This window comes from Leptodactylus fuscus, chromosome 8 (genome assembly GCF_031893055.1).
Source record: "Leptodactylus fuscus isolate aLepFus1 chromosome 8, aLepFus1.hap2, whole genome shotgun sequence".
NCBI classification, from domain to species: Eukaryota; Metazoa; Chordata; class Amphibia; order Anura; family Leptodactylidae; genus Leptodactylus; species Leptodactylus fuscus.
This window is the reverse complement of record NC_134272.1, coordinates 30,388,571-30,409,707: the sequence shown is the minus strand read 5'-3', so window position 1 is coordinate 30,409,707 and position 21,137 is coordinate 30,388,571. Positions and strand designations below refer to the sequence as shown.

The following is a 21,137-nucleotide window of genomic DNA, read 5'->3' as shown; positions in this document are numbered from 1 at the left end:
AACGGTTATAAGTACATTAAAGCATACTTTATTTTCTTAGATCTTGTAGATCTCTATTTACACTAAACCGTAACATCGTATTAGTGAAACATGTGTGAGTTATCATCTATGTGATCCTCCATCTTGTCTGGGATATGTATTACAGAATTCCTAGAAAGTACTGGGAGGAAGAACCATTAGAAAAAGGGAGGAGACGGATGTGAGCAGAAGGGCGTTCCTTCCACTTGTACAAACACTGATACATGTTAACAGTAAGCCAAGGACTTCCGAGTTAGGAAGAAATCCTTACACGTCCAGGAAAAGTCATAAAAGTAAGTAAAGTTAAATATATACTGTATGTCTTTGCTTGAAACATTACTCTCTATAGCCTATATCTGGTAAATTGTACATGCTTTACATTGTGTTTAAGTGAAAAACAATGCTTGTTAGAAATAGAAAGTGAAACTTGCAGGGCGACAGCATGTGGCAACTGTGTGGTCGGAGAAGACAACTTTTGATTGCAATTTTGGGTGGTCTTAAAGAGGCTTCACTGTAATGTATTCCTGTGTTACAGAGCGGAAAGCATTCATCTTTTTACAACACTCCTGCGTCCAGATATAGATGTCACGTAGTTGTTGTGCTGCCCTTGGTGTTCTTCTGATTCCAGACTCCTAAAATATGTCAGTAGACAAATACTGAAAAAAGACGACGTGAACCTTAATCTATGAAATGAGGAGGGGTGCAGATGTGGGTAGTATAAGACACAAGTGACTGGCATGGCGCCAATGTTTGGGTGCCCGTTTTAAAAAAAACAGATTGTATATTTTTCCAGGAAGTTATAGTCCAGCGAGAGGTTTGACCACACAGCTTATTCCTAATCCACATGAGAGAGGATACGTTGTAGATTTGTGGATGTCCAACCACTGGATCCTCCACCAGGCACAAACATTGTGCTACTCATTCATTTCTGAAGAGCCTAGGGCCCATCAGAAGAACTTGTTCTAGGAGCCCACCCAACATCTTCATACATCAAGGCTCCTTTACTTATTACCTTACATATGTGCTGACTATCTGGCCAGTATTTTCCCAGTATCATCACCCCTATAGTACTGTGCATGCCCCAATAGCTTCATAGCCGATTAATGCACAGTACTGTATGGAGAATGACATGGCCATGGGAACCCTATGTATGCACAAGATTTCAGTGAGAGATCTGTGGTTTAGGCATAGCACACAGGGCTGCCATTTGGAATATTGAGCCCCTCCACCCCACAGTTTAATGCTCCATAGTGCCCCCAACAGTGTAATACTCCAAAGTAACCACACACAGTATGAAATGCTCCCCTGTGCCCCCCCCCCTCCCACAGTGGCCTCACATGGTATAAAATGCGCCACCGTGGCCCACACATGATATAAAAAGCTTCCTAAAGTTTCACACCGTATAATACCTAACAATAGCCTCAAACAGTATATTATGCTGCGCAGAACCAGCTCCCCACCACAGAGTAATTCTCCACCATGGCCCCACACAGTATGATACTCCCCATAGTCCCCAGTATAATGCTCCCCAGAGTCCCCACACAGTATAATGCTCCACAGCATTTTTGAAAGATTCAGTTTTAGATAAAGAGAAGACATGATGACAATCACAGCAGAGAGACAGTCACTGGTCATCAGGGTCGGACTGGGGTGCCTAGGGCCCACCAGTGGGATTATTTCCAGGGGCCCACCCTACTGCCATATGTAATATCGCCCGTCCAGTTTTTGCCATTATACACGTTTAAAGTGCATTTTCATGCACAATACAGTGTGCAAAACAGCTATGGCTACACTACTACTTCCTTCATGCAACCAAAGATCGCAGTGTCCCTTTGGGACTCTTTCACATTAGTGAATGGAGTCGCATTGGGTCCCTCAGGTTGCAATGTGACTCCATTCACTAACATGAGTGAAAGAATCACAGGGCGACATCTTTGGTTGTATGACAAAAGTTATAGTGTAGCCATAGCCTTATGCTAGGTTCACAACAGCGGCAAGCTCTCCGTCATACAGGTCCACAATGGGACCAGAATGACGGAGAGGTGGACTATCAAAATGGCGGTTACACACAGACATTGGCAGACCTCATTAACATATTGAAGTCCGCCAGGTGTCAGCCATTTTCAGGCAGATAAGGGTATGTTCACACATCAGTATGCCATCCGTCCGTTTGAATTCAGTTTGACACTTCAAAACGGACTGAGGCACATACTGATTGTATACTGACACCTTTTTATGCTGATAGCAAACGCTCTCCGTCCCCTAGAGGACAGATAAGGGGATTACAAGTAGCAATTGTAAACAGAGTAGAGATCAGTATGTGTATCAGTCCGTTTTGAAGTGTCAAACTGAATTCAAACGGACGGATGGCATACTGATGTGTGAACATACCCTAAGTCCTCAGCGTTTCTGAAACTTGGATATTGTTATGCTGGAGCTCTAGAAAAGGGCACCAGCATAACAATAGAGTGGGACATCATCTATGGGGTGGGTGGACTACAACTCTCAACAGTTCCAGGGCATCTGGAGCTGCTGGGAGTTGTAGTAATTGAAAGATTTGGGGGCATCTTTCGATTGTCCACCTCAGACAGCGGGGGGATTGGGGGTGCTAGCAGTACCATTACAATAAATCACAACATTACAATAAATACAATGCAGTAATATTTTGTGCAGTAATACTCACAGGAGACGTCTTCCCACATTTCCCGTCTCTTCCCTTTGGACCGCCATGACCACTTCTTCCAGCTGTGACTTGACTCTGTAAAGTTTGAAACACAGACATCTTTGACTCCTCACTTCTCCACACCTCCACACCATATATATATATATATATATATATATATATATATATGTAATATATATGTATATATATATATATATATATATATATATATATATATATCACAGCAGCCCCTGCAGCCTATATTATGCCCCACGGTGGCACAATAGACTGTGGGGCATAATAGAGGTTGCAGGGGGGCCACTGTAGGGCATAATAGAGGTTACAGGGGCCACAGTGGACCTTTCAAGCTCTATTATGCCCCACAGTTGCACACCCATGAACTATTATTATACTCGGGGGTCTTTTCAGACCCTGAGTATAATAATCGGAGCCCCAGGAGAGGTGAGAGAACATAATAAACACTGTTACTCACCTCTCCGGGATCTGATGTTACTCCTAGCAGGCTTCGGGCCTATATGGTAATGTGTCAGACGTCACGTGGTCTGGGATATTACCATATAGGCCCAAAGCCTGAGCTAGCAGTAACATATAGGCCCAAAGCCTGTGGTAGCAGTAACAGCCTGTTACCATACAGGCCCAAAGCCTGTGCTCGCAGTAACAGGCTATTGCTACTACCACAGGCTTCGGGCCTATATGTTACTGCTAGAACAGGCTTCGGGCCTATATGTTACTGCTAGAACAGGCTTCGGGCCTATATGGTAATATTCCAGACCACGTGACGTCTGGGCATTAACATATAGCCCCGAAGCCAGCTAGGAGTAACACCGGATCCCGGAGAGGTGAGTAACACTGTTTATTATGTTCCCTCACCTCCCCTGGGGCCCCGATTATTATACTCGGGGGTCTGAAAAGACCCCTGAGTATAATATTAGCGGTAGTGGGATCGCGGCCTGGCCCGGGCCTATTCACTACCGCCCGCCACGGCCTAAAGTACAAGGGGAAGCGGGGGCGGCAGTGAGCAGGTCCGGGTTGGTAAATAGGCCGCTGCCTGCTGGTAGATACTCCAGCAGGCAGCGGCCTATTATAAAACAAAAAAAAAAAGTTATTATACTTACCGTCCGACCGCGCTCTGCTGCTCCCGCTGCTGCCGCATCCTCTTCTGTCAGACGTCTGTGTATCAGCGTAGGCGGCGTGATGACGACGCCTACGCTGGTACGTAGATGGCTGAACAAGCGCAAGGAGATCAGTAGCTCTCCTTGCGCTGGTTCTTAGGATTAGGGGAGGCGCCCTAAGCGCCTCCCCTAATCCTCCTCTGACATGGGCAGGGGCCTGATTGAAATCATTTTAGCATAGGCAGGGGCCCGATCGGGCCCCAGCCTATGCTAAAATGATTAGCAGTATAGTCCGGGCCCGGGGGCCCACCGGGGGATCCCCCGGTGCTCCGGCGGGCCAGTCCGACCCTGCTGGTCATCACCAGTCGTTGTAGGGCCCACCATCTAAATTCCTAGTATCAGTATATCTTTGGAGTGTGAGAGGAATCTGAGTATCCAGAAGAAACCCACACAAACACAGGGGAAACATGCAAACGCCATACTGATGTTATCCTTTGAGCGACTGGGCTATCTATAGAGGTGAACAGAGGCAGAGTTGCTATATGCTGCCGTCTCTGTTTCTCTGTATAGAAGCTGCTCTGTGTAACAGCTGATCGGTGGGGGCCCTGCAGTTTCCAAATATGCCTCTGTTATTCCGTTTTGGAGCCCTATTTTTATGTAAATTGTTATTGATAAGCAAATGAGAGTAAAAATGCTTTGTCTGGGAATTTACAGCTGATATTAAAACCCAGATAAACTAAGACATGCCCCAGAGCACTTCTCCCATTATTAGCATATAAATAATACAGTGCCTTACCTGAAAAAGGGGCTCCAAAGCTAAATAACAGAGGCATATTTGGAAACTGTAGACTCTCCTCTGGGATTAGGTTTATAATCAATGTGCTGCTTATAGACTCCCTTTAATAAAAAAAAAAACAAAAAAAAAAAAAAAAAAACTTTGAAGCCTTACGGTTACATAAGCATGCTTTCTATGAAATATTTAATATTATATATCATTTTATTTTTACTTTTAGTATTATATTCACACCTGACATGGATGAAGCTTTCCATACAACTCTACTGAACATCAGTAAGGAACTTGCTACAAAGAATTTATCGGACATGGTCTTTTTATGTGGAAAGAATTTAAGTGAAGGAGAAAAGGAGAGCATAAAGAAAGGGTTGGATCTGTTTAAAATTCTGATTCAAAAAAACCTTCTCTCAAAAGACAATTTGGATTTTCTTAAAGAGCTTCTGAACAGAATAAGCAGAAAAGATATCTTAATAAATAAACTAAAGATTACAGAAACCGAAGGGAAAGGCCTTGAAAAATCCTTCAAGCATATTTCTCCATACAGGTAAGGCAAAGTTCCAAGTTACGTGTAGACATGTCTTTCACACTAACCACTAGGCAGATCTACTGTATGAAACCATTAAGATCTTCAAGGTCACGTGCAAAGCTGTGTGCGTGTAGGTGGCCATTGATTAAGCGGCATGGACGCCACATAATTAATATCATATAGTGTCTCCTCAAAGCCTGAAAGGTGCTGAGGGCTCTGTGTTCCATCATTGTATTTAAAGGGATTCTACCATTAAAACCTTTTTTTTTTCTTTTTTTTTGGGGGGGGGGGGATAAGACGTCGGAATAGCCTTTAGAAAGGCTATTCGTCTCTTACCTTTAGACGTGGTCTCTGCTGCGCTGTTACTTAGAAATACCGTTTTTTACCGGTATGTAAATGAGTTCTCTCGCAGAAATGGGGCGGGCCCCAGCGCTCAAACAGCGATGGGGGCGTCCCCACCGCTGCCAGAAAAGTGTCTCCGGCGCCACCTCCTTATTTGTCCGCAGCGTCATCTTGAATGTCTTCTTCCAGTGCAGGCTCGTAACTTCTAGGCCTCGGGCCTTGAGCAGAGAAGACTGCGCAGGCTCACAGGTCACAGGAAAACGGCCGCTAACAATACTGTGCAAGCGGCCATTTGTAAATGTATTTTTATTGAGGTTGTGAGTGATAACCAACACAAGGTTGCAGATAATTGTGAAGTGGAGAGAAAATGATCAAAATTTTAATCAAATAAAAGTATGACGTGCAAAAGTATTCAGCCCCCTATATCAATACTTTGTAGAGCCATCTTTTGCTGCAATTACAGCTGGAAGTCTTTTGGGGTATTTCTCTACCAGCTTTGCACACCTAGAGACTAAGATTTTTGCCCATTTTTCTTTGCAAAATAGCTCAGGCTCAGCCAGATTGGATGGAGACGTCTGTGAACAGCAATTTTCATGTCTTGCCACAGATGTTCAATGGGATTTAGGTCTAGAATTTGACTGGGCCATTCTAACACAAGAATATTCATTGATCTAAACCATTTCACTGTTGTTCTGGCTTTATGTTTAGGGTCATTGTCTTGCTGGAAGGTGAATCTCAATCCAAGTCTCAAGTCTTTTGCAGCATCCAACAGGTTTTCTTCCAGGATTGCCTTGTATTTAGCTCAATCTATCTTCCCACAACTCTGAGCAGCTTTTTTGTCCCTACAGTGCTCCTTGGAAATGAACAGTACTCTTTGGGATGCTCAAAGATTGTGATACGATTTTATAATCTAACCCTGCCTTAAACTTCTCCACAACTTTATTTCTGACCTGTCTGATGAGTTCCTTGGTCTTCATGATGCTGTTTGTTCACTAGTGTTCTATAACAAACCACTGGACAGGTGTATTTAGAAAGAAACTAAATTACACCCAGCTGCAATCTATTAATTAATGAAGTGACTTCTGAAGGCAATTGTGCACACTGGATTTTATTTAGGGGTATCAGAGTACAGGGCGCTGAATACTTTTGCACGTCAAACTTTTCAGATTTTTTTTGATCAAAATTTTGAAAACCATGTATTATCTAAAATCTACCATCTATCACTTAAAATCTCAATAAAACATATTTAAGTTTGAGGTTGTAAGGTGACAAAATGTGAAAAAGTTCAAGAGGTATGAATACTTTTGCATGTCACTGTATGTGGTACTGTCCCACTTGATCCGTGGGCCTTATGTGGAGCTTGTTAAGGGGAAATTAAATTATATGGGAGGCCCACTTACAAAAAGCTCCTGCTCCCATTTTCCTTGAGGGGGAGTTCACACGGAGTATTCTGGCTCGTCATTTGGTCCGTAGACGCCGCGGGAGGATTTGCGGGCCATATACGCTCCCATTGTATTCAATGGGAGCCGGTACCGTACACGCGGCGCTATTTTGTGGCCGCCGCAAAATCACGGCCGCAAAATAGCGCCGCATGTATGGTACCGACTCCCATTGAAAACAATGAGAGCGTATACGGCCCGCAAATCCTCCCGCGGCGTCTACGGACCAAATGACGAGCCAGAATACTCCGTGTGAACTCCCCCTAAAGGAGCCAAAGTACAGCTCTCAGCTATCTTCGGTGCTCCAATTGATGTGAATTAGACCGCAAGGACGTCCCATCCAGCCCAGCCGCAGTCACAGTAAGGGTAACATATGTTTCAGTACAGACCAGGGAACCTATTTGCATTGAATGTCCATACCTTTTCCATTGATTTATTTTTTTCCCCATTAAATTTTGTTGTCATTTTAAATGTATTGAAAAGTGCCTAATCCTATTCTTGTTTACTCACAGGCTCCTGCTTTATAATATTTCTAGAAATATAGGCACAACACAAACTGAGGAAATTGTGTATCTCTTGCAAGTTAAGTTTGCGAATTTTGCTGAATTTAATGAAGTAAGATATTTTGGATTTTAAAGTTTTATGTTCACACAAATGCAAACACACAGTAACTACACATGCAGAGCTTGTGACAATGGCATCTGAGGTCTGCTATAATGTTTATATACTATATAGACTCTGGTCTTCTTTAGTTATTGTGATACCCGAGCCTTGTTTAACATGTTTAGAACCAGTGGCATAACTAGGAATGTCGGGGCCCTGTGGCGGACTTTTGACATGGCCCTCCCTCCCCGCATTCCTACACGCACTATTATTCCCCATAGTGACCCCTGCACACAGTATTATGCCCCATAGTGACCCCTGCACACAGTATTATGCCCCATAGTGGCCCCTGCAAACAGTATTATGCCCCATAGTGGCCCCTGCAAAAAGTATTATGCCCCATAGTGGCCCCTGCACACAGTATTATGCCCCATAGTGGCCCCTGAACACAGTATTATGTCACATAGTGGCCCATGCACACATTATTATGTCCCATATTGGCCTATGCACCCTGATGGCCCATGCACACAGTATTATTGCCTATGCACACAGTACACAGTATTATGCCCCATAGTGGCCCCAGCACACAGTATTATCCCCCATAATGGCCCCTGTATACAGTATTATGCCCCATAGTGGCTCCTGCAAACAGTATTATGCCCCATAGTGGCCCCTGCACACAGTATTATCCCCCATAGTGGCCCCTGTATACAGTATTATGCCCCATAGTAGCTCCTGCAAACAGTATTATGCCCCATAGTGGCCCCAGCACACAGTATTATCCCCAATAGTGGCCCCTGTATACAGTATTATGCCCCATAGTGGCCCCATCACGCAGTATTATGTCCCATAGTGGCCCATGCACACATTATTATGTCCCATAGTGGCCCATGTACACAGTATTATGTCCCATAGTGGCCCCTTCACACAGTATTATTGCCTATGCACACAGAACACAGTACGGTATTATGTCCCATAGTGGCCCTTGTTCACAGTATTATGCCCTGTTGTGGACCACCCATGAACAATTATTATACTCTGGGGTCTTTTCAGACCCCAGAGTATAATAATCAGAGACCAAGGAGAGGATACAAATATTACCTCTCCTGGGCTCCGGCACACTCCCTGCTGATGTCAGCCATCTTCAATGATAGAAGAGACGTCACTTGAGCATAAGGACGCAAGCCCAGCACATATGACATCTGGGACATCGCACAAGTAGGCCTGAAGACTTCTGGAGGCAGGAGAGGTAAGTAACTGTGTTTTTTATGTTAATCTCACCTCCTCTGGTCCTTCAATCATTATACCCCAGATCATTGCTCCACACGGAAACCTAGTTAACTGAATTATAAAGATATTCTTGCATAAAGTAGCACATCAAATATCGTGAAATAGGGTTGGGCCTTAAGACCCGAAATAGACTGAATTCCTTAGGGGTTAATAAATGGGGTGTTTCTGTTTTTTTGGGTTTTTATTTTATAATAAACACTATTGGGCAGATTGGCCCCAGACTGGCCTAAGTTGCACCTCTGTGCATCAGAAATGTGCCAAGAACTTTTAAGGCAACTAATAGGATGTATATAGGAATATGCCAGATTTATCAAATAGCATCAAACACTGTGACAAATCTGGTGCAGACGAGTTTCGTGACAGTTTGCGCTCTTTAGCTTTTAGCCAGTATTCCATAAATCTGCCCCAGAGTTTATTATTTTATGCCTTGCTAGGAGGTAAAAAATTGGACAGATTGATAAGTGTACATGGGTCCTAGGTCTTAGCACATTCTTGAACTAACTTGCACATTTCTGTTCTCTCATTTGTCCTCTCACATAGAAATGCATGATGGCCGTCCTTTCAGAAATGGAAAAACAAAAAAACCCAGAAGATATTTTGCAAATACTGAAAAGTTATTTGCATGAAATTGGACGAGCAGATCTTGCTAAAAACATTGAGACTTATGAAGAAGGTATGTATGATTTATGAGCATACATGTATCGACGCATGACATCATAAGAAACCTTACTGACAGTCATGAACAGGGGTGAACCTAGCCTTTTTGCCGCCTGAGGTGGACGACAGAAAGCTGCAGTCCTGGACTGGCTTAGGTCAGTAAAAATGCCGCCCCTGATGGGGCCCTGGTGTAGCTTCAGGTCGCCTCATGAGAGGTGCGGCGCTGGTCATGAATAAAGTGAACCTCACAAGTAAAACATGGAGAGTTGGATTACATGTTCACAGCTACAGTTAGATGAAGCTGTATGCACTCGTCCCTCTGAAAGGGAAATGTAGGATGTACTATGGTCACTGAAATACCTGAATGGGTTATATTCTTTCTAATTTGCTCTGCCTCATATGGTAGAAACATCCTCTTCATCATTATGTCCTAACAGACTATGTGGATGGATATTAGTAACTGTATAGCCAAAGTAGTAGTAATAGAATTTCCTGGGGCTACTTACCATCCAGTTTTAGTTAAAAGGAATATTTCTGGAGTGAGGGTCAGGCTTTTTCTAGAGGCTGATTTAGAGGCAGATTCAAAATCAGCTCCAAAAAAAACTCTGTGCACTGACCCTGATGGGGAAGGAAGTCATGCTTAAGGGCTAATTCACACGGGGTTCCGCGTGAACATATTTCGTTGCTGCGATGGGATACCGGTGCAGTGCACTGGCATCCCGTCGCGGCTTTCCACTCCAGATTAGGCCCAATGAATGAATCTAGTCCGGAGGGTGGTGTCGCAAGACCATTTTGCCCCATGTGAACTAGCCCTTAAAGGGTTGGCCCAAGTTTATTAGCATGTTCTGAGGGATAACATTAAAACTGGGCCAACCCCTTTAAAGGGAGACTATCATTGGGAAAAGTGGATTTGAACTAAACACATGTCTGAATAGCCTTTAAACAGGCTATTCTACTACTACCTTTACTCTTTATGTTGACCCGCCGTTTCTTTTCAACCTGCTTTATTTAATTAACCCCACAGAGCACCCTGGGCATTCCCCAGGGCCTCCAAGCCCCCCCACATCATAACTTTAATACCACCCCTCCAATTCTTGTGCTCCCTCTGCCCTCCTCCTCACAGGATATGGTGAGCATACTGCACATATTGCTTAGTACTCGGTACTACACTTGGTACTGCTTAGTATGCTCAGTTCTCCAGAGAACTACACCAAAATGGCCACTCAGATATGCACAGTATCACATGCCCGAGCGGTCATTTTGGTGTAGTTCTCTGGAGAACTGAGATTTGAACTTGAACAGCGCGGCACAATATCCGGTGAGGAGCAGGGAAGACAGCACAAGCAGTGGAGGGGCGATATTAAAAGTATGATGAGGGGGTGCTCGGAGGCCCTGGGGAATGCCCAGGGTGCCCCGTGGGGTTAATTTAGATAAAGAAATAATGCGGGTTAAAAAAGAAATGGCAGGGACAACATAAAGAGTATAGGTAGTAGTAGAATAGCCTTTTCAAATGCTATGGCCTAAGCGAACATGCAGACAATAGTGTTATATTACAACTTTTTTCAGGTTATCTAACTATGTATTTTTTCTTCTAGAAGAGTCAAGAGGTGGTGCGAATGTAAGTGGCAGCCAACCCGACATACAGAATAATGTAAGAAACTTTATTAGTTATACTACCAGTTTAATCGGCAGTCCAGAACGACAGAGGGTGTGAACCCAGTCTGAGCCACAAAAATGAACCTCTTCTATTATTATTTATATTAGATCTCCATTTATTCCATCGTGTTTTACAATTGAAAAGGGGTTTACATACAAAACATAAAATGCACAAATATAAAACAAATGCAATAGACTAATGTAGCAACCAAATGGTACAGCAGGATAGAGGACCCCGACCATAAGGCTTGCAATTTATCATTATAAGCTATTTTCTTTGCTTCAATGTTAGAAAAAATATTTACATCATATTGTCACAATCGTACCGAGCTGTTGAAAAAATATAATATTTACACCACACGATGTAGAGCGTGCAACACCCCCTTGCCAAAAAACATATTTTTTCCTCAATCCCCCCAAAAAGTTGCACATTTATCAGTAAATTCAATTTAAAAAAAAACAACTTATTCTACTTTACTTTTCAATAATTCTGGTTCTAGGAATGTGACAACACATAAAATATATTTCTACGGTGTGATAGCGCGAAGCAACAATAAACATAACTATACACATTTGCTATCGCAGTAGTCAGGTCAACCTGTAGAATGAAATGAAAGTTATTTTTACAGGTCTATAAACAGTGTAAAAATTAAATGTTCTTTCTGTTCCCTATTAAAAAAAAGTCACCCCAATATTGCAGATAAAGATTAACAAAAAAAAAAAAAATCCTTGCAGGGCTTCATATAAGGTTTTCCAAACTGCCTCTTTAATTACAGACCGCCGCTCCGATATTCTGACTTTTATAAATACGTAAATGAACTGAAAGGGGCTTTAGGGGGTGTAATCTGCAGTTTGGGCCTCAGTCAGCGGTGCAATTTAGTGTCAGCCCTCTGTCCTCAGTTCTCTTTCCAAAACAGTACACACTGGTGCACATGCATAGATTGTAAGCCCTTACGGGCACGGCCCTCTACCCCACTGTGCCAGTCGGTCATTGTTAGTATTATATCTACCTGTATATTCTGTGTACTGTATGTAACCCCCAAATGTAAAGCACCATGGAATTAATGGTGCTATATAAACAACAATAATAATAATAATAATAATAATAATAATGCCTGTTGATGTCACAGTGGATGGTGATCATCGAGTGTGCCCTGGAAAACCTTATTTCAAGCTGTGTTTATCTTTATATCCAGTTTTGAGCATAAAGACCCCATTTAACCAATACATTCTAAAAAGTTGAAAAGCTGCGACTGAAAAATATAATTTGTCATACAAATAAGTCCTCTTCCTCTTCAAGTAGCAAAGAACAGGATATTCTAGATTCCACCCTAGTACTTGCCTGCCAGGAATTATTAAGAAATGAGAATAATGATCTACCGGTGCTCTAGGCAAGTGAAGATTGCCTTTATTTTTGCACTTTGGAAGACTTCACTGAGCGAAAACGACACGGACCCATTATAATTAGAGATGAGTGAACACTGTTCGGATCAGCCGTTCCAAACAGCACGCTCCCATAGAAATGAATGGAAGCACCTGGCACGGCGACTGGCCGCCGGCAAAGTGTACGTGCCAGGTGTTTCCATTCATTTCTATGGGTGCGTGCTGTTCGAATTGGCTGATCCGAACAGTGTTCGCTCATCTCTAATTATAATCTATTGGGTCCGTGGGTTTCCTTAGGTAACTGCTTTTTTATGCAGGTCTCCGTTCAGGGAGAACGCTTGGGCACACGGTTTTGCACTAGCGGAAAAAGGAACCCATTGAAGTCAATGGGAGGCTTTTTTTCCACGTGGATTCTGACGGTGATTCAGCGTCAAAATCAGCACCAAAAACTATATATCAATGGACCCTTAATCTTATACTGAGGGCAGAATACTGAGTCTTGTTAGGCATTAGTTAGCAGATGTGATTCTGGCAGGCAGGGTCGGACTGGCCCGCCAGAGCATCGGGAATCCCCCGATGGGCCCCCGGGCCCCGACTATACTGATGCTTATTTTAGCATAGGCAGGGGCCCAATCCATCCCGATCCAGCCCATTGATGGGGATGGATCGGGCCCCTGACATTTCAATCGGGCCCCTGCCCATGTCAGAGGAGGATTAGGGGAGGCGCTTAGGGCGCCTCCCCTAATCCCAAGAACCAGTGCAAGGAGAGCTACCGCTCTCCTTGCGCTTGTTCAGCCATCTACGTATCAGCGTAGGCGGCGTCATCACGCCGCCTACGCTGATACACAGATGTCTGAGAGAAGAGGATGCGGCACCAGCGGGAGCAGCAGCGCGCGGTCGGTGAGTATGAGAACTTTTTTTTGTTTTATAATAGGCCGCTGCCTGCTGGAGTATCTACCAGCAGGCAGCGGCCTATTTACTAACCCGGACCTGCTCACTGCCGCCCCCGCTTCCCCTTGTACTTTAAGCCGCAGCGGGCGGTAGTGAATAGGCCCGGGCCAGGCCGCAATCCCACTGCCGCTAATATTATACTCAGGGGTCTTTTCAGACCCTCGAGTATAATAATTGGAGCCCCAGGGGAGGTGAGAGAACATAATAAACAATGTTACTTACCTCTCCGGGACCCGATGTTACTCCTAGTTGGCTTCGGGGCTATATGGTAATGCCCAGACGTCACGTGGTCTGGAATATTACCATATAGGCCCGAAGCCTGTTCTAGCAGTACCATATAGGCCCGAAGCCTGTGGTAGTAGTAGTAATAACCTGTTACTGCGAGCACAGGCTTTGGGCCTGTATGGTAACAGGCTGTTACTGCTACCACAGGCTTTGGGCCTATATGTTACTGCTAGCACAGGCTTTTGGCCTATATTTTACTGCTAGCACAGGCTTTGGGCCATATGTTACTGCTAGCACAGGCTTTGGGCCTATATGGTAATATCCCAGACCACGTGACGTCTGACACATTACCATATAGGCCCAAAGCCTGCTAGGAGTAAAATCGGATCCCGGAGAGGTGAGTAACAGTGTTTATTATGTTCCCTCACCTCCCCTGGGGCTCCGATTATTATACTCAGGGTCTGAAAAGACCCCTGAGTATAATAATAGTTCATGGATGTGCAACTGTGGGGCATAATAGAGCTTGAAGGGTCCACTGTGGCCCCTGTAACCTCTATTATGCCCCCCCAGTCTATTGTGCCACTGTGGGGCATAATATAGGCTGCAGGGGCTGCTGTGAGATATATATATATATATATATATATATATATAATATAGGGGTTGGATGTGTGGAGAAGTGAGGAGTCAAAGATGTCTGTGTTTCAAACTTTACAGAGTCAAGTCACAGCTGGAAGAAGTGGTCATGGCGGTCCAAAGGGAAGAGACGGGAAATGTGGGAATACGTCTCCTGTGAGTATTACTGCACAAAATATTACTGCATTGTATTTATTGTAATGTTGTGATTTATTGTAATGGTACTGCTAGCACCCCCAATCCCCCCGCTGTCTCAGGTGGACAATCGAAAGATGCCCCCAAATCTTTCAATTACTACAACTCCCAGCAGCTCCAGATGCCCTGGAACTGTTGAGAGTTGTAGTCCACCCACCCCATAGATAATGTCCCACTCTATTGTTATGCTGGTGCCCTTTTCTAGAGCTCCAGCATAACAATATCCAAGTTTCAGAAACCGCTGAAGACTTAGGATATATTCACACATCAGTATGCCATCCGTCCGTTTGAATTCAGTTTGACACTTCAAAACGGACTGATACACATACTGATCTCTACTCTGTTTACAATTGCTACTTGTAATCCCCTTATCTGTCCTCTAGGGGACGGAGAGCGTTTGCTATCAGCATAAAAAGGTGTCAGTATACAATCAGTATGTGCATCAGTCCGTTTTGAAGTGTCAAACTGAATTCAAACGGACAGATGGCATACTGATGTGTGAACATACCCTTATCTGCCTGAAAATGGCTGACACCTGGCGGACTTCAATATGTTAATGAGGTCTGCCAATGTCTGTGTGTAACCGCCATTTTGATAGTCCACCTCTCCATCATTCTGGTCCCATGGTGGACCTGTATGACGGAGAGCTTGCTGCTTTTGTGAACCTAGCATAAGGCTATCTCTACACTATAACTTCCGCCATACAACCAAAGATGTGTTGTCCTGTGATTCTTTCACTCATGTTAGTGAATGGAGTCACATTGCAACCTGAGGGACCCAATGCGACTCCATTCACTAATGTGAAAGAGTCCCAAAGGGACACTGCGATCTTTGGTTGCATGAAGGAAGTAGTAGTGTAGCCATAGCTGTTTTGCACACTGTATTGTGCATGAAAATGCACTTTAAACGTGTATAATGGCAAAAACTGGACAGGCGATATTACATATGGCAGTAGGGTGGGCCCCTGGAAATAATCCCACTGGTGGGCCCTAGGCACCCCAGTCCGACCCTGCTGGCAGGATGAACCAATATTCATGTTATGTGTAGCATTAATTGAATAACTATCTAATTGTTGGTTCCAATGCAAGGACAGGATGAAGGAAACATTAGTAACTATTGTTTTTTGTTATTATTTATTTTATTTCTTGTATTCTTTGAACGTACAGAACGTCACATGTAGATACAGAAACATCCTGTAATAGTTTTCTAAATTCTTCTGATAGCCCATAGGAAACTGTAGCATCTAAATTTATTTTATTATATTTCATGTTGTAGCAATCGGAAGAATACAAGCTGGACAAGTTTCCTCATGGTCGGTGTGTTATTGTGAATAATTACGATTTCAATAAAGCCAGATCAAGGAACTACAATTTGAAAGACAGGGATGGGACAAAAAATGATTCAGGTAAAATAATGCTTTAAAAGGAGCCTATCAGGTCACAAACTGATGAGGCCAGTGGCGTAACTACCAAGGCAGCAGTGATAGCGGCTGCCACAGGGCCCGGGATATTAGGGGGCTCAGCAGGCCCCTGATGGTTTTTTTGTTTTTAAATAGGCTATTACCTACTGGAGAAACCCCAGCAGGTAACAGGCCCTCTTTACTTACCAATCCCCACTCCTGCTCACGGATTCCTGCACTTCCCCTTCTACGGATGTGGGTATCCGTAAGTAAGGCCACGAACCCTACAAACATTGCTATCATTATACCCTGGGGTCTTTTCAGACCCCGGAGTATGAACGGAGGCCCAGGGGAGGTGAGGGAACATAAAAAACACTGTTACCTATCTCTACTGTGCTCCAACAGGCTTCGGGTCTGTTTGATGATGTCTCAGACATCATGTGGGCCGGGCCTGCGCTGCGAAGCAGACCTGGCTCTGAGGCCACAATGGGGCATAATAGTGTTTTCAGGGGCCACAATGGGGCATAATAGTATGTTCAGGGGTCACTATGGGGCATAATACTGTGTGCAGGGGCCACTATGGGGGCATAATAGTGTGTGCAGGGGCTACTATGGGGCAAAAAATTGTGTGCAGGGGCCACCATGGGGCATAATAGTGTGCGCAGGGGCCAAAATGGGGCATAATACTGCGTTCGGGGGCCACTATGGGGCATAATATTGTGTGCAGGAGCCACTATGGGGCATAATAGTGTGTGCAGAAATGTGGTTTTGGGGGGAGGGGGTGATATGTCAAATGTTCACCTTGGGGCCCCGCCATTCCTAGTTACGCCACTGGTTGAGGCAGTTCTCTGTTTAACCCTTTAATCCAAAGGCTATATCAAGAAATATTACACTTTCAGATACTGTAAGGCTACAACAGTTTGCTTACCCCAACTATGAGGATGACAAAAGTGTTGTGACCTACAGGAACAAAATGCTGTGGAAACACAGTGGTTACCAAAGTCCCCAAAACTCTGTATTTTTAACAGCTTTTTGTATCTAAAGCTGAGGTCGGAAAACTTCTTTAATCAGACTATTGATATGACTCTTAGACTACTCATATATGTATTAAATCTATATTTTTTAATAATTTTCTTTTATCCATTTTTCTTGTATTTTTCTAACAGATAAGATAAGCAGAATTTTTGGCTCACGAGGCTATGAAATAAAGAAACATAATGATCTTACTAGTATAGAAATCCGTTATACCATAGAAGCTTATGCAAAAGAGGATCACTCCAAAAGAGACAGCTTTGTGTGTTTTATACTAAGTCACGGTGGTAAAGGGGTCGTGTATGGGACAGATGGAGAAGCTGTGTCAATCAAAGAACTAACCTGCTATTTTAATGGTCAAAAATGTTCATCACTAGTTGGGAAACCCAAAATTTTCTTCTTCCAAGCATGCCAAGGAAATGAATCTGATACTGGAGCCCAGTACGTCAGTGACAGCAGCTCATCCGTGTACGATGAAGATGCCACCATGGTTAAAAGCCTTCCAATAACTGCAGATATCTTAACAGCTTTTGCCAGTGTTGAAGATTATCTATCATTAAGGTCTCCGATATACGGCTCTATATATATTCAGAATCTGTGCAAAGTCTTGCAGGACCCTCAGTTTTTGTAAGTATAATACGGAAACTATGGTATAGATCTTTCCTTCCATAGTATATTCACAGATATTTCAGCAGAAACAGTAAGCAAATAATATATATTCCAATCTTTATTTTCTAAAAAATCTGATCTGAAAAAGCAAGATTGCAAATAGTCTTGATAAAAAATGTCACTTTCTTTTTACAACTCCTATATGTTTCCATAATAACATACTACACCAATCTGTCGTCACTTTCACACTTCCATTTTGCAACTGCTTTAGGGGGCATTCACTTAGAGGAAGTTGGCGATAATTCGTGTCAGAATCAGCGCTGAAAAAAAGAACTCCCATTGACTTCAATGATTTCCATTTTCACGGAAAATAGAATCTACTGAAGTCAATGGGACGCTTTATTTCCGCGTGGATTCTGACGCGAGTTATCCTGCCAGAATCAGCGCCAACTTCCTCCATGTAAATGCCCCTTAAAGAGGACCTGTTACCGAGTATAAAATACACATTTCATTCTTGCTGTAAACCTAAACAATTTGGTGTTTTTCTTTTGAAAATCCCTCCAACTGTTCAGAAGATATGGCCCCTGGACGATTACATGATTCCCAATGTAGGCGGGAACCTTTATAGGTGGATGGACAGACTATAACGCATCACAATTTTTCCTGCAGTGTTTTTCACAGAAAGTCTGCAGAGTTTTCCTCTACAGACTTTCTGCTTCCATTATACCTATAGGGAAACCACCAGCGTTTCCGTAAGTATAATTCGCATGCTGCGATTTACAAAAGCCCGAGCATTTTTGAAATTACAGCATGTCCCTTGCAGATTATTTTCTGCAATGTGTGAATGGGATTAGCCAGTTAATGTAAAACGCTGCAGTTTTTGCCACAGCGTTTCCAGGACAGCAAAATCGGGGCCACAGCGAGAATCAAATGATGTATGTATGGCATTTAACATTTTGTACTTGCTGACAGATCCTCTTTAAATGGAGATTAAATTAAAAGGCGTTCCCATCCCAGACATTGTTGGCATATGCGCAGGATGTACCAAAAGTCACTTACAGATAAGGGTCCTATTTCTGGGACGCATGCCTATTTCGAGATTGGGGCAATGAGTAAAGATGGGCCATGCATGTGCGCCTTTGATAACAGTGTAATAAGTGCGCTCACATACAAGTGATAAGAGGATTGCATGGCTACCTCTTCATTCACAGCTGCTATGGCATAAAGGTCCCGGATCACGATTCTTAAAATATGTTTAGGTCCCAGAAGTGGGACCCCAGGCATATCCAGGGTGTATATCATTCATGTCTGAAATGGGAAAACACTTTTAATTAAAAAAAAATAAATAAATAAAAATTTCAAATATACTGAGAATAGATTTATTATAAAATATTGGATTTGTTTGTGTCTAAGGAGCTCGGAGTCTAAGAGGAATATGAGGCATACCTACACCCGCTCTTTCACATCATTTGGCAAGTGAACAGAGTGGCTCCTAGCATGTAAAAATTACAGGGAGTTTTTCTGCTATCCTGGAACAGCTCAGCTGTAGGAGTCTCCGATGTCAGATCCACATAAATCTAATATTGACTATCTATCGTAAAGCCATTAATATAAGATAGGTGGATACGACATTTAACCCCTTCCCGCTCTGTGCCATACTAATACGTCACACTAAGCATGTAGTTAACGCCTGCAGCATTACTTCCAGCACTCAGCTGTATTGTGCAGACAAGACCTGGGAATAGCAGTTGTAAGATACTCCGACTCAGGTGGATTAACCCCTCACATTCTATGATCAACGGAATTCAGGGGGTCCTGGGGCAAGATCGTTCCTCCTTCCACCACTTGCATCCTGCAATAAGATCACAGGGTTTGAGGGGTTGCCGTACCTATGCCCATTATACATAGTGAGCCCATGTGCAATGTGCTGCAATACCATAGTCTTCTGTCTACAGGACAGGTCCGTGCACTGATCCGTCTAATAAATGGTCACGTGTGTGGGCCGATACAATGAGTGGGTCAGTGTGCTATCTGGGAAAAACCAGGGTAGCACACGGACCTACCCCACGGTCATCTGCATGGGGACTAAACCTGTGTAGCCACATATATATTGGAGAGATTTATGAAATCCCCTGCACCACTTGTGACTATTTAATGCCACTTGCAACTAAAATCACTAAAACTAAAGTCACAAGTGTCGTTTTTGTGCCAACCTTGGCACTTTTCCAAAAGTGAGTGCGAGAGCGAGACCACCAAACTCAGTAAAGGTAATTCTCGACAATCACTTTAAGGCTAAGGCTCCATGTAGTGGGCTACAGTGGAAAAACACTGCGGGAAAGACTGTGGCAGAAACACATTGCGTTTTTTCTCGCAGTGCTTTTCACAGAAACTCAGCAGAGTTTTTCCGTATAGACTTTTTGCTTCAATTATATTTATAGGGAAACCGCCAGCGATTTACAAAAACGCAACGGTTTTGGAAATTGCAGCCTTTCCGCTGCGCATATTTTAATACAATGTGTGGGCCCCAACCTAAGATAGTGTCATTGTAACTGCCTTGTGTATAAAGCATTGACTTCTAATAAATAGGGAAGGGAACATCTCTGATATGGAAATGAGGAATACATTGGTGTACAGAAATGTATCAGAAGGCAGCCAGGAAAACAGAATAACTTGCCTATGTGAGCGCAGGTCATTGACTTTAGATGTGGCTGTGACTTTAACCTTCTCAATAAGTAATGCATGTCTTATGTCCCCGATGTTGTAAATTAATATTTGCATTTTCTCTTTATTTTTAAGCAAAACTGACTTAACAAGAATTCTTACAGAAGTGCAAGACATGATATCAAAAGAAGATTATCAAATAAAAAAAAATAAGGAAATAATGATCGTGAAGCAGATGCCAACCTATCAATCTCAATTACGTAAAACTCTGATTTTACCACCTCCAACCAGCGGACAACAATGAAGCAGATCATGTGATGTATAAGAAACATTCCTTAAGAATGCCCATACACAATGTGACCTGGCTGAATCTGGCATGAGCTAATAACCTGCTATGTAAAATAATACAGGCATTGGTCATCAAACATGGTGGCAGCCCAGCAATTATATGCCAGATACCGCCGACCACACTGTATAAGGGAACCCTGGTAGATAATGTAAATTTCCTTCAAAGAGAGTCTATTACCTTGTCCAAGTATATTCAATTGTCACGACTTTGTTATAGAGCACATTACAGTGATAAACAGCAGGGACGGATTGGGTTGGATTACCCGTGGCGCAACTAGAATATGGGCTGCTGTGCTGTCCCAGTGGCCATTACATTGACTATTGCTGCAGAATGTAGCCCAGCAGATCCCGCTCTATACTGTGAGAGTGGAGGCCGCCAGCGGCACTGAGACTGTGTGTTGGACAAATCTTGTGAAATACATCGCATGAGGTTCATCCAGCAGTTTCATTCAGACCACACAAGCCCTAACCAAAACTGCCATTATACTCTGGGGTCTCTTCAGACCAAGCAATATAACATGCTGAGGCCCAGGGGAGATGACAAACCTAATAAACAGTGTTACTCCCCTTACCTGGGCTCCG

At 43.4% G+C, this 21,137-nt stretch overlaps 1 protein-coding gene across 2 annotated transcripts; it reads left to right on the top strand.

The window, feature by feature from the left end:
* The first annotated feature begins 237 nt into the window (after positions 1–237).
* LOC142216471 (caspase-3-like) lies at positions 238–21,106 on the top strand. 2 transcript variants are annotated; one of them, XM_075284336.1, is made up of 9 exons: positions 238–311; positions 4,827–5,150; positions 7,426–7,528; positions 9,347–9,479; positions 11,059–11,114; positions 14,393–14,467; positions 15,782–15,911; positions 17,072–17,564; positions 20,343–21,106. In XM_075284336.1, the coding sequence occupies exons 2-9, from the start codon at positions 4,846–4,848 to the stop codon at positions 20,509–20,511; spliced, it is 1,464 nt and encodes a 487-aa protein (XP_075140437.1). In that variant the 5' UTR covers positions 238–311; positions 4,827–4,845; the 3' UTR covers positions 20,512–21,106. The 2 variants fall into 2 exon arrangements, with proteins under 2 accessions (XP_075140437.1, XP_075140438.1); XM_075284337.1 differs by lacking the exon at positions 14,393–14,467.
* Positions 21,107–21,137: the final 31 nt, after the last annotated feature.